Here is a 14,048-nt window from a genome sequence, read left to right as displayed (position 1 = left end):
GATTAATCTTTCAAACCCATATTCTATTAAATTCCAAACATAAGCTCAACGAAAAAGCTCAAAATCCAACCAATTTAATGTTAAAAGATAAAATTAATTAATTTAATTTAATTAAAAATTAACATCCCTTTTAAAAAAACAAGATCTAACAAGGATCGAAAAAAACTCGAGGCAATACTAGACCAATTTAATATTAAAGGATAAAATAAATAAATTTAATTTAATTTAAAAATAAAATTTCAAGAAATTAATTTTAAACAGAATTTAAAAACAAACAAATCTCTTAAAAAGACAAAACTATCCATCTAAGCAAGCCTTACCAGTTCTGTTCAAAAGGACAAAAATATCAAAATATTGTTTTAATCCACAATATTTTAAATTTTTATCTACAATAAATAGTTGATCCTTTTAAGATTTGTTAATTTTAAATTGTCAGCATGCATGAATTTATAATAAGTGGATACATCAAAATGATATGTAGTTAGAGATATTCAAAGGATTTGATTTAAAATAAAATATAACTTACAAATAAAATATAAAGCTCAAATCTCATTAATTCGTAGACAAATGGTTCTATAAAAAGAAAAAGGGCTCTTCTTATTAATCCTTTTTTTTTATTACAAGAGAAATGTTCAAAAACAAATTATAATGCTCGAGAAGAAATGAGAGGCATATTACTTGAAATCCCATCAATCCACAGGTTTGTTTGTGATGCACCAATCCACAATTATTTTTTATTGTATATTACCAATAACATAAGCTTAAGCTTTTAGGATATATTAGGATACAATCAAGGTGGTTCTAATTAGTCAGTTACATATTTACCATGACTGTACAAATAGCTTTCTAAGGATATTTATAAATTGATGGGATAAGACTAAGTCAAAAGGAAGGTTTGGGTTGTGTTGTATGATACTCCTATTAGAAAGGCTCATAATTTTTTTATTTAATTATTGGATCATATTTAAATTTTGTCAAAAAATTTATAGGCCCAGTTCTGTATATAAAGGTTCAACTGACTATAAATAAGTGTGGTTTGGAAGACCTCCAAATTAGGTCTAGAATGTGTTATTCGGGCTAGTTTTATTATTTTTCCTTTTTATTTCAGATTTTCTAGTTTGTTTAAGATTTTTATTGCCTTTTTCCTTTCTAATTAGGACTTTTAATTAATTTTCTATTTTTTTAGGTTAGTTCTTTTGGTTTATTTTGGGAGTTATAAATCTTTTAAAGAGACATATTACTTGAAAAAAAAATATTTAGTAATAAAATTTTAAATTAAAGTTTTTATGTGAAGACCCTTATCGGTATAATTTTGTTTTTCTTTGTGTTTACTGTCTTTCATGTGTTTTTCATACTCAATCCATTAAGTTATGTTGATTTAATGGCTATTTAGGATATGTTACATGATGGTATTAGAGTAACTCTTACTCTAATTTTATGTGGGATTAGAAGTGAATGTGACTCGGGTTGTTGTACATGACATCTCGATAAATTAAAGGGTAAAAATGGATAATGAGATGCCACCAAACTTTATAATAACTAGAATCCCTAGCTAGTCTTTAGAGTTCTAGATAAGGAGCTAATTATGTAATAAAAAATATAACTATCATCATATATATCCTATTTAAGATAAGCTACATTACGCTTGTGTTTTACTTACAATGGAAGGCAATAAAGTATACTAACACATGAAAATTTCCAAACAAACATTCTTGTATACTAGGGAAAAACATATTTACAAAAAAAAAACAAAAACCAAAACAACATCTACATAATATATGTAAAATAGTTTTTAAAACAAATATTGTCACCTCAAATGTGACTTCACCGGTAGGATAGCAATTTACAATGTGATTAAAAAAATGAATAAAAAAAAACTCTTCAACTCACAAATTAAATTCACATGTCAATAATATCACACACACATGGCTTTTAAAAACATATCATTTTTATAATTTTTAAATAATATGATTTTTTTAAGGATCATATTACCCCTAGGTTGAATAGAAATCATATAAAGTAAATAAAAAATATATTTTATAAAAAGATAAAAAAAAATATAAAGTTTCAACATCCAATTGACAAGACTCGTTTGAGAATCTACCAATGGATCAATCATATGATAAAAAAAAAACAAACAACTAAAAAATTGAATTTTGTTTTTTTATAAATATTTATACTATATTTTTTTAGAAAAATAATTAAAAGAATTTTGCAAACTTTTTTTTTAAAACAAATAATATCCACTTATAAACGCTTCCACACATAGATCAACAAACCAATCATAATCATGTTCATACATACAAAAAATACATGAAAAATCAATATATATCACCTAAGAGACATCAATTGCATCAACACATGTGCCTATAAAAAAACAAAAGTCCACACCATATCATCTAAAAAACCACACATCATTATTGTAATACAAATAATTTAAAATAAACTAGCATTGGGGTTTGAAATTGAACTCTAAAAGTAGCTAAATTGGACCTGAAAAATCCAAAAAAGACTGGTAATGACTTAGCGATGCGTGATCTTCATGCACTAGTTATGGAGATAAGCAAGACAAAGGTGGTGCATGGTCTTCGCGAAGTATGCCTTGCGATGAATATTTTGAGGTTTTGGTGATTGTCAGCGAGAGTTGAAAGGAGATCGAGTTTATGTGGTGGTCGGCTAGGAAATGGGCCGTCATTGGCAGCTCTCGGAGTTGCGAGGGAGAGCTAGGCTAGGAAGGCAAGTGGCTATGCAGGAACGAGGGGGAAGAAGATTGAAGAAAAAAATGAGGGCTATGATTTTTTAATCTTTTTTTCCTCTTTTTTTTTTTTTTTTTGTCAAACTCTCTCTTTTTCGCTTTGCATTTTTTTTCATTTGTTTCCATGTTTGTTTATCTCACATGAATTTTTTATGTCTCTCTAGTGTTTCTAGTGATTCTTTTGCTTCCTCTTTCTTAGTGTATTCTCTCCTCTTATTTTTTTCTATGTACCTGGTCTATATGTAGCTTATTCTTTTCTTATTCTTTTCCATCTTTTTTTATTTACTATCTCCTCATCTACTTATCTTTTAGTTGTTTTGGAAACGGACTTACACTCTTATATTTATTTTTATTCTTATTTATTTGCTTGTCTGTTGTTTTGCTCCCTCCCTCCCTCCCTATTTTTTTTTCTTAATTATTTTATCATCTTAAAAATATATTAGAAAATAGAGGGTAAAAAACTAATTACAACATGAGTTTTATGATAAACTTCAATGATATATTACCAATAACCTAAATCACTTAGTGGTGCACTACCCATAACATGGAGCTTATATATAATTTTAATTTATATGTCCACTAGATTATGTTGGATAAGTGGCGACTATATATGGGCATCATATTAATTATTGGTTTGAGAGTTTGTTTTGATTGTGTGGTTTAATAATCTCTTAACAAAAGAAGATGTAAGGTTAAAATAAGAACCCAACTTATCAATTAAAGGCAATTTAATTAAAAGCATACAAATACTGCAAATATATATGTTGAATGGCATAAGCTCGACAAGAATGGCTTGATGCACAACTAAATAATTTCTAAGTCTACAAGTGTAACATTGAATTGAACCTCTTATCTTTATTACCCAAAAGAAGTATTCATTATTACATATAATTCCATTAATCATTCATTTTATCTTATCCAATGTTCTCATAATCTTTAGATGTTGAACATGGGATATCATGTCTTTCTAGTTTAAGTGTGTGTTGTACCCATCACATCATAATTATAGTATAAGATATTGTTTCTCCAGAAGTAATTTATTTATTAAAAAAATATCATTTCAGTTTATTTGTTAAAAAAAACTGTCTAAAACAATATTGTTTGAATGAAAAAATAATTAACTCAAGTTAATCCGTAAATTACCCCCACCCAACATGTAACCCAACCTTGAGCTAGGTCATCCACAAGCCAGTTTCAGAACTATGGTTGAATCAAATGTTCCCAAGTTTTATATTCAAACCAATTGTTATAACATCCGTTTCAAATTGGATGTGTGCATGCACGCGTGGCAGTTAACTACAAAGTAATAGACATTCCAATTTCTCAAATTCTGTGACTGCTTGTTGAAGGGAGATTAACGAGAAACAATTTTCGAGGCCATCTCCTTAGTCTTTTGCAACTTGGAGAGTTTACACATTTAGTGAATATAATAAAATAGATCTTATTTAACAAATAAATTTTTTAAATTAAGTGTTTATTTAATATATATTTACTTACACTTCATTTAACCATTATGAGATTCTCTACTCACATATGCAACTCAATGCACAAAATAGATACAAAAATATTTAATGGAAGACTTGAAGAAGTAATGATGATCAAAATTTTGATGGAAAAACAAAGCTACTCTGCCCCCAGGAAGGGTTTGTATGCACTCCACACCACTGAAGGATGGGAATTCTTGTTCTTTCATCACCTCCAGCTATTAGAAATTTTAGATGCTAAAATGAGGATTAAAAAAAAAAAAAACTATGTAATCTTAGTGGAGGTGCCACTCCACCCACAAACCACACGAGAATATGAGCGTAGTGCTAGAGCAGATATGACACTAATTCAGTGTTGTTAAAAAAGATATGAATCACAACAAAGTACATACTAAAGGAAGTTACTTTCATCATTACATGCTTCTTTTCCTACCCTTTCGAGCCCCAAAAGAAGCTTTCAAAATGAAACAAGCATACTTTATTTCTTTCGCAACTCATCAGTGCAGTAATTTGGGGGATATGAAACTGGTTGAACCACTTAAGTTTGAGAAGCTTAGGCTTGAAGAACACCAAATTTCCTCTTACAAGAACTACAACTCCCTCTTCTTGGCAGTCCAATGTCAACCTTGAAACCTTTAGATATCAGTTTCACCGAAGCATTGACAAGTTCATAATGAGAGCCAGAGTTCTGGAGGTGTTGATGGGACTGAGCAGCCCCTAAGGCTTGGTGAAACACAGCAGTGGCCATTCTGAAGATACCCCAAGAAATGAAGCCCACAAATAATTATTCTAGATTGACAGAAATGAATTCCTTCAATATAATAAGAAACACCTACTTCAAAACATAGTGAGTTGAAAGATACATGATCAAAAGTAGTAAAATAGAAAAAAATGGGAGCGGCGCAGCTGACCCATGTATTAGAACAGAGGGGCAGAAGCGAAGAAGAAAACAAGGTAGGGGAGATTTTAGTTACTTGCGAGAGAAGGTAGGGGAGAGTTTAGTTACATACGAGAAAACGTTGACGGAGAAGATGAACGACAACTTTAGTACTAAAACAAATCATTCTTCCCTACAGCCGTAAAGCTTGAAAAATTAATCAAAATTCTAATAGATTAACAAAAACCCAATTGAGCAAATAATTGATCAGATCAAGTGACAAAATCAGTACAATAAAACCCTAATTGAGCAAACAATGAAGGGATTTTGAGGGTTAATAAAGGAAAGTAAATTAATCACCATTAGAGGGTATGAGAAAACGAGAGACGAACGACACTTTTGAAAACGATTTTGAGGGTTGTTTTGAGAGAATGAAAAGACAGAAAATAATCACAGTTAAATCCCAGACAACTTCTTCCTCTTTACCTTCTCCACCCCCATTTGGTGTAATAGGCACCACAATATACTTCCTTTGCCTTATTTTTCCCAAACAACATTGCCCAATTTTCTCTCTCGCGCCACCAATCATCAACTGAGGACCGCTACAGTACTCGCTATATGTCACGAGTACTGTTCATTTTGTTAGAATAGCTAGCCTAGTAGAGAGCAACAATGCTATGTTTTTTCTTCACTCCCCCAAGCTATTATAGCTAAGGATTTGGTTTGGCTAGGAAGGGTGCGGAATCTCGTACAGAAGACAGGTGGCTTGTAGCTCCACCCAAGAGCTGCTATTTATAGGATTAAGAAAGGAATGGTGAACGCTGGTGGAGATTAAAAAAAAAAATCACTATATTTTGTTTTGTTTTACTTTATGATTATCGTGGAAAATCCTTGGAAAAGAAACATACCCTTTAGCAAAATGCTCTCTCCTCTTTAAATAAGATAATCTTGCAATGCATGTGGTCTTCCATCACCTTAAACCACTATCAAAAGAGCGACTCCCCATTGCTTCCCTCTTCCACTAAAAACGGGTAGCATCAAAACTTGCCAATAGATGCACTTTTAAGTTTAAACAGCTTAATGGACAATTTTGAACGTGATGGACCACATCCACAATTTCATCTCTGCATTGAAGAGCTTGACCTACGACAACACTTGAACACATTCAGTCAGGTACAATAATTCGATATTCAGGGTAGGAGGAAAACAAATCCTATTAAACATATTTGTTTTTGTAGTCACTCTATTTTTCATTTATTTCAATTACTTAAGGAAAATTCCCATCTTCTTTTTTCTTGGAATGAGCCAATCCTCTGTTCTTGATTCATTATTGGGATTCCAAAATCAAAATATGGAAATTAATCACTGATCCAAGACCAGAATATTCAGAGAACTCTTCTGACCAAACAAGTAATTGTCAGTAAAGTTTTTTTTTTTTTTTTTCAAATTCAGAGACTTTATTTTATGCGTAGGTTATCAATTCAGCGTTAGATAGGAATAGAAATGGGTTAAATACCTATTGACACATGTATTTGACTCTGACATATTTTTCAGAGTATCTCTCCAAATGGTGAGGTGATAGCTTTTCCATTGTCCTAATTATCATTTCAATGATAATTATGCCCAAAGGTGTGGAATCTGGACAGAATCCATTTCAGGACACAACTAGGCAGAGGTGAATTTCAAAATAGAGTTCTATTACAATCATATCCACGTCAAATGATCAGCCTTAAGTGCTAAGTGCTCAAGTAAATAATTTAAAGGTTCTAACCTTTTTTCATGAGTATCTTTATAGGACCTCCCCGCCGGCCAACCCACATTCTCTTCCTGTTTTGTTAATATCAGCTACCATTAACCATCTAGGTGGTGGCCTAATGGTAAGAGCTTGGGACTAAGGGGTTTGCTCCCTCTTAGATCTCAGGTTCAAACCCTATGGCTGCTCATATGATGGCCACTGGAGGCTTACATGGTCGTTAACTTCAGGGCCCGTGGGATTAGTCGAGGTGCGCGCAAGCTGGCCCGGACACCCACGATAATCAAAAAAAAAATATATATATCAGCTACCATTTAAGCAGGAAAAACTTTTTCTGTCTAAACCATGTGAAATTTTTCTTTCAAATTTCTTCTTCTTCGTATTTTGTTCTTCTCTTCCTGCAGAACATTTTCTCCTAGTTATAAATGACTTAAAAAATAAATAATAAAATTAAGTCTTCAACAAGCCTGTTTAGAGTACAAAAATTCTTTATGGAACCTTTTATTCCCCCCTCCTGCCTTTAAGTCAGATCATGTACTGTATTTCAACTAAATCTTAATCTCAGATATCAAAAAATATCACATAAATACTCTTATTCCACTATTAGTTTAAAGAAACATTTTCATCATATGGTAATAAAAAATCAATATTTTGTTTGATTTCAAACCAACAAATGTTTTTTGGCAGTACCATGATATTACAACAGTCACACAACCAAATGTTTACATTATGTATACCCAAGCAATCTTATACGTATTATGCTATTTAGCTGTCCAATTGATATCACCTTCACTTTGTGAATGTGTGTATTTATAGATTAGAAGTTCTTAATCATTTTTTTTTATATATTGTTCAAGCAGCATATTATCCATCTTGATTCTTGACATGCATGTTATGTTCATATGGCCAGTCTTATAGATCTTCCTTTCAATTTTGTAGTTATCTTATAAGCTATGATGCAAATTACTTCAATAGCACTACATTTCAAAAGTCTTTCTCTAATGCTGTCTTAACATCTATCTTATATCTCTTTCCTAATCAGCAACTTAAAGATGTTTTTGATTTGTCCATAAGACCTCACTGTTGTAATCCTTTCCTCTACTTGTACTTTTGGCTAACTGTTCATGAACACATGCTCCATACCTCAACATATATAGCGACTGAAATAAAACTTCTATGTTTTCTTAAAGAAACAAAAGTAAAATACATACACAAAGAAAGATATACAGAAATCCTATCAGTTACTACACATTAGGGAGATTAATTCCTATAGCCTTAAATAATAATAGATACAGTCATCAAACTACAGCAATTACCCTACAAATATGTATAAACAACCTCATATACTATGCATGCATAAGCATTTGAAAGGAATAAGTCAGGTAAGATGTAAATGAATGACTGAAGGTTAGTGTGAAAAAATTAAATCAAGGACAACATGTTAACCTTTCTCACAATCATGTCCAACATATGAAGAGTTTAAATACACAAAATGTAACACTTTAGACAGCTTTACTGCCCCAAAAACTTGATAGTACCTTGAGAGTTCCAACTTAACATCATATGCATCATCTCGCACTGTTCCTTTTCAGTCCTGCATGACACAATAGGGACATCTGATCTGGGCAATTGAGGCTTTAATATTTTGGAGTCTGCCGTAGTTTCAGATCCCCCAGCTGATAAAAGATATTATGGATTTCATTCTGTTTTTCTTAATTGATCTTATGCTCATTGGATCAACATTGAAAATACTTGGTGCTTAAGGGCAGAAGTGACTGAGAGAGATGGTCATTACCCTAAGCCTTCAAGAGTAGATCGATGCATAAAGAACTTATGGACCAAACCGTTTGAATGAAATGCAAGTGAGTCACCAAAGATTGTGTGACACTATCATGAATTAGTCTAGTTGTTCCAAAACAAATATCACGAACTGCTTTAGAATTGCAGGAATCTTACAATATCCTAGTTTGACATGCAAGGGACAGACTTTACCATTGAACATAGGAAAGCCTTAGGGTGGACCATGCATGGCCACAAACTGAAGGAGGAGAAAGTGCTCAAACTGGCATCTCTGTTGGTTAAGGGCAATGTTTGGCTCTGGTAATGCAGGTTTAAAGGTAGAGTTTCATGGATGATGATGCACACTCCTGATAGGTTAATTTACAAAATTACATGACCAATATAGACCTATGCGACACTTGAGATAAGCAGAGAAGAGAGGGAAAAAAACTCATTTCAGTAATTCTCCAACTGTTAATTTGGCCTCCACACCGGGCACATTTAATCAGCATGACCAACAAATAATTAGCCTTGGAAATTCAGAGTGTCTGTACTCTCTTTCTTTATCTGGAAGCAAAGGCTACACAATGTCTCGAAAGGAACCTTTGAGAAAATAATTTCAAGTTTACATGTTGAAGGCTTAATCCTCTGTATGCATGCACTAATGTCAAGAACTGACTTTTACTTTATGCACACTGCATGATCCTCATTATTTCTACGTTTCTTGCAACCTTCAAGAAAGCTACGCCATATTTGGGCATCTGGTGGGAAAGGCATGCAGGAAATCACTTTCTCTGCTTCCTCAAGATGTCCATTCCTAGCCAATAAGTCCACTAAACAATGATAATGATCCATATCTGGTTCAATATGGTAATTATTCATTTTACCAAACAACTGCATCCCTTCTCTGACTAAAGCACCATGTCTGCATGCCGTAAGCACCGCAATAAAAGCAATCTTATCAGGTCTAGAACCTAGAAATTCCATATCATTAAACCTTTCTAATGCTTCCTGAGCACAGCCATTAATTCCAAGGGCTGAAATTAGAGCTGTCCATGTAATTAGGTTTCTCTCTGTCATACTGTCAAAAATCTTTACTGAACTTTCAAGGTTGCCACACTTTCCATACATGTCTATCAACACATTGCGGACAACAATATCAAAATAACTGAAATTAGTCTTTATGAGGAGACCATGAATAGAACTTCCCAGAGCAAGGTTACAGACCTTACTACACACACATAGAAGACTTGTATATGTGTAATTGTCTGGAAGCATTTGAGCAACACGCATGTGTTTAAAAAGTTCAAAAACCTCCTTGTAATTTCCATTGCGTGCACAAGCTGCAATAACAATGTTCCAAGACACAGTGTCTGGTTCTTCAAGCTGAGAAAGAAACTTTAATGTCTCAAAGTATTGGCCAGATCTGTTATAAATTCCAGCAATACTGTTAGCGGGAACAACAGCAAGCAGTGTTTCAGAAGCTTTAACAAAGATTAGAGCATCAGTTATGAGACCATTCCTGCCATAGGAGGTAATAAGGGAGGTCAATACATATTCATTATTCTCATAGCCCAATCTTATAGTCAGGCTATGAATCTGCTTTAGCTCTAAAACCAAGGATGATTTAAGAGCAGCAGAAAATGAAAATTCATTAGGTCGGAAGCCTAACTTAAGCATTTCTAGCAACAAAGAAACAGAAGCAAAAGAGCATTTATTTGCATAACCCAGGATCAAAGAATTCCAAGAGACCACATTCTTCTGATGTATCTCGCGAAAGCAATAATGGGCATTATCCAGTTTACCACATTTGGCATAATAATCAACCAAGGCACTACCCAAATAAACATCTGTTTCAAGAGCACTTTTCACTATTTTACCATGGACATATTCTCCACACATTGGGACCAGCAAACTGGTGCAAGAGTTAATGACACTTACAAATGTGGTCTGGTTAGGCATTATTCCATCCTCAGACATTTTCAGAAAGACTTCTAATGCTTTTCCAGGGTTCTTACTTTTTGAGATGGCACTAATTATTGTGTTCCACGTGACTACATCCCTACCATCTACTTCCTCAAACAGTTTCTCCACTTGGGAAATGCTTGAACATCTCGCATACATATTGATAAGAGAATTCGAAACTAAAACTTCGCAATCAAACCCGCTTTTAATGACCAAACCATGTATTTGTCCTCCGAATTCCAAATCTTCTTCACACACCAACCCCGATAAAACACCCTCAAAAGAACATTTAGACAAAGAACCCTCTTTCCTAACAAGCTTGCGAAACAAAACTACACAATCTTCCACAAAACCATGATGCCCCAACAATGATATCATCGAATTCCATGTCACCAAGCTTTTATTAGGCATATCTTCAAAAACATGGAATGCTTCATCTAACCACCCACATCTTCCAAATGAACCCAACAAAGCAGTGCCCACGAAAGCATCACTACAGAATAACCCGTTCTTTATTGCCAGTGCCTGCAACATAATCCCACGACCGACATCCATTGACGCACACGATAACAAACCAGACAAGGTAAAGTTATTCGGCCTGAACCCACAATCTATCATCTCACAAAACGTTCTCCAAGCTTCCTCTAAATAACCATATTTACTAAAACAGCTAATAATTGAATTGTAAGACACTTTGTTTCTTTGAGGCATATTGTCGAACACTTTGTGCGCCATTGGTACTTGGTTGAATGATGCATAGAAGGAAATAATATTGTTGTAAACAAAGGTGGATTGCTCTGGGTTTGGGCTGATAGTGATTGTGAGTGCATGGAGTGGTTTTGTTGTGTTAAGGGCACGAAGTTTTGAACAAGATTGGAGAAGTTGGAGGAGACGATATTGGTATTTGAGGAAATCTCCATGGAAGCTCATAAAGGAGGGAAAGATTTGGAAAGTGTACGTGGCTTTGGAGTTTTATGTGGTTTCGGTTTTAGCCCATGATTTTATTGGATTTCGTTTGGGCTTGAGATTTGGCAGGCTAAAGCTTTGTTAATATATATAATTTAAACCTTGTGTATTTTACAAATTTATTTATTAATCCTTTTGATTTTGAAAATTATAAATTAGTCTCAACTCGTTATTTTGTTTTTAAATGTTCAATATTGTTCTTTTTAAATGCCTTTTTTTTTCAGTAGAGAATCATTTTCAAAAACTAAAGGCGTGTTTGGTATCATATAACTAATTGTTTTTTAATAAATTAAAAAGAAGAGATTCCAATAATATCTAGAGAAAAAATTTTATTTATCTTTTATTGAAGTTAGTGATATATTATATAGAAAGGTAGTTTAATATTTTTTTTAATTTGAATTTTTTTTATTTAAAATACAAACTATAATTTTTCAAAACTCAATAATTAAATATATGTAATTTCAACTAAATTATAAGATGCAAGTATTTTTCACAATTAACTTTATGATTTATAAACTAAAAAAGTTCTTGTAAATCTTAATGATTAAACAAATATTATAATAAAAAGATTATTTCATAAAATTAAAAAAATAGCATCTCCTTGAACACATAAAGTCGAGTAAAAGAGGATAAATCAACTTAGAATTCCTCTCACGTACGGTACTTTTCCTACACAGAAATTTGGATTCTTGGGGCGTCATGATCCGAGGAATATCGACTGCCTTCTAAGGTCATTAAGCAATGCGACCCACTAATGATCAAACAAGGACCCAGAAAGAAGGCTGCTGATCTTGCACATTCGAATCTTGAGAACTATTTTATATTCATAGAGCGCAAATATTTTATTAATTCTTCTGTTGTACATCAAAGTTCATATTCTTATGGTTCTAAAAGCTCTAATGCATGCTAACCAAAGTGTCTTTGTCGTCGAATTTATATTATTTTTCAAGCTCCTTTTTCACCCATACAGCAACAAGTACTGATACAACATGCTAAATTGTTAGCTACATACCGGTAAATGGTTCAAAATGTGTTATCGTTGTTGTTCTCGAGTTTATTTAAAAGTGTGGTTGTTACTTTTAAAATATAAAAATAAATAAAACTTTCATAATAAAAGCATGAGATCTAAGTATAATATGAATGGTCTATCTTTTATCTAAACTCCATATACTAGTTTTGGTTGGCCAAAACTGCCCGGAGAACGCAAAATTTATTATAATCAAGGGGGAAAACAGAGAGAATTCATTACAAATTTATTGATCCCTGTCCATGATAATAATTCAATATTAAACCATTGGACAGGATGCCTATATATATAATTTTTTATTACATTCCATGCATTTGGCATTAACGTACATTAAGCAACAAACCAAACTCGCTTTAGTTCTGCATTTGGTCGTTTGCTCTGACGGAACATGGAAGAGCTTGCATGGCACTACGTAGAGATTTTAATGATGTTTGGGGTCTGGCCCTCCAGGACTGATTCGTTTCGATTCGTAAGGGCTTCCGGTCACATCTGAATCGTCTTCGAAGAGTTGTTTTGATTTCTCATTCAGTTCTCGCAGCATTCTTGCTAGGTTCTTCCTCCCGAGGTAAGGCTGATCAAGATGTCTAGTTTCTGATTTGGAAAACGCAAGAAACAGCAAAACAAGGCACACCCAGAGCTTCAAATTGGCCATAATATCAATAATCCTCCTCTTTGGCTCCCGAGACTAGTATAAATTCTAGCTAGTCGTTTGATTCGAACGAGCAGGAGAACTCCTTATATATACTGATCATAACCTTTATTCTCAATCCATATTTAAACAAAGTGGAACACTAAAGGATCAAACTGACTTTGTCTTGTTCTATGATGCCAGGAAATCTCATTCAAGCTTAAGCCAATGCTTGATGAGATATGAGCTTGTCCGATTAAGTACAAACGAGTATCTAATGTCCCGAGGAAAGAAATATTAATTTGATATTTGTATGAAATTAAAGGTTTCTCTCTATCAAAACTGACAAAACGCCTGCTGATATTAAGGTATTGAGAACCTTGATCATCATGAGTTGCTGTCTAGTCATGAATGCTTTTGGCCTTGCAATGGATATAGAATTTGGGAAAGGGCACGCATGTGTGTAAAATTTGTCTCTAGCTAGCACTTTCCAGTTTCCACCATGATCGATGTCAAAGCTTGTAATTTGTTCTATCTTTTATATATCACTATTAATTAGGTCCCACATATGGCATGTTCTTCTTTGAGGTTTTTCTTTTAGGTTTAAGAGGAGAACTTTGGTGATGAAGACAGCCACCTTGGTAAATTGAATGTTTTCGTAGTCACTTTGCGTGCGCATGCGCATAAAAACATGCATACACAAATTAAGATATATATATATATAGATTATTATAATAATAATATTTTAATTAAATTTTAGTCTTTTTTTATTTTTTGAATTTTTAACGGTTATTAATTATTCTACTATCAATGT

At 33.1% G+C, this 14,048-nt stretch overlaps 1 protein-coding gene and 1 long non-coding RNA gene across 3 annotated transcripts; both read right to left on the bottom strand.

The window, feature by feature from the left end:
* Window positions 1-4,578: 4,578 nt before the first annotated feature.
* LOC133668059 (uncharacterized) lies at window positions 4,579-7,158 on the bottom strand. Of its 2 annotated transcripts, XR_009833623.1 has the most exons (3): window positions 6,888-7,158; window positions 6,025-6,259; window positions 4,579-4,988 (listed from the first exon to the last, which is right to left on the bottom strand). It is a non-coding gene; the product is annotated as an uncharacterized LOC133668059 (long non-coding RNA). The 2 variants fall into 2 exon arrangements; XR_009833624.1 differs by having other exon boundaries at window positions 6,025-6,963.
* A 1,125-nt stretch (window positions 7,159-8,283) lies between these two features.
* Window positions 8,284-11,623, bottom strand: LOC133668058 (pentatricopeptide repeat-containing protein At3g58590). The gene has a single exon (XM_062087801.1). The coding sequence runs from the start codon at window positions 11,541-11,543 to the stop codon at window positions 9,330-9,332; it is 2,214 nt and encodes a 737-aa protein (XP_061943785.1). The 5' UTR covers window positions 11,544-11,623; the 3' UTR covers window positions 8,284-9,329.
* Window positions 11,624-14,048: the final 2,425 nt, after the last annotated feature.

Source organism: Populus nigra, chromosome 11 (assembly GCF_951802175.1).
Source record: "Populus nigra chromosome 11, ddPopNigr1.1, whole genome shotgun sequence".
Classification (NCBI taxonomy): Eukaryota; Viridiplantae; Streptophyta; class Magnoliopsida; order Malpighiales; family Salicaceae; genus Populus; species Populus nigra.
This window is presented reverse-complemented; position numbering and strand designations above follow the sequence as displayed.

Coding starts and splice junctions, on each gene's coding strand:
- LOC133668058 (XM_062087801.1), bottom strand. CDS start 11,543: ATGAGCTTCCATGGAGATTTCCTCAAATACCAATATCGTCTCCTCCAA.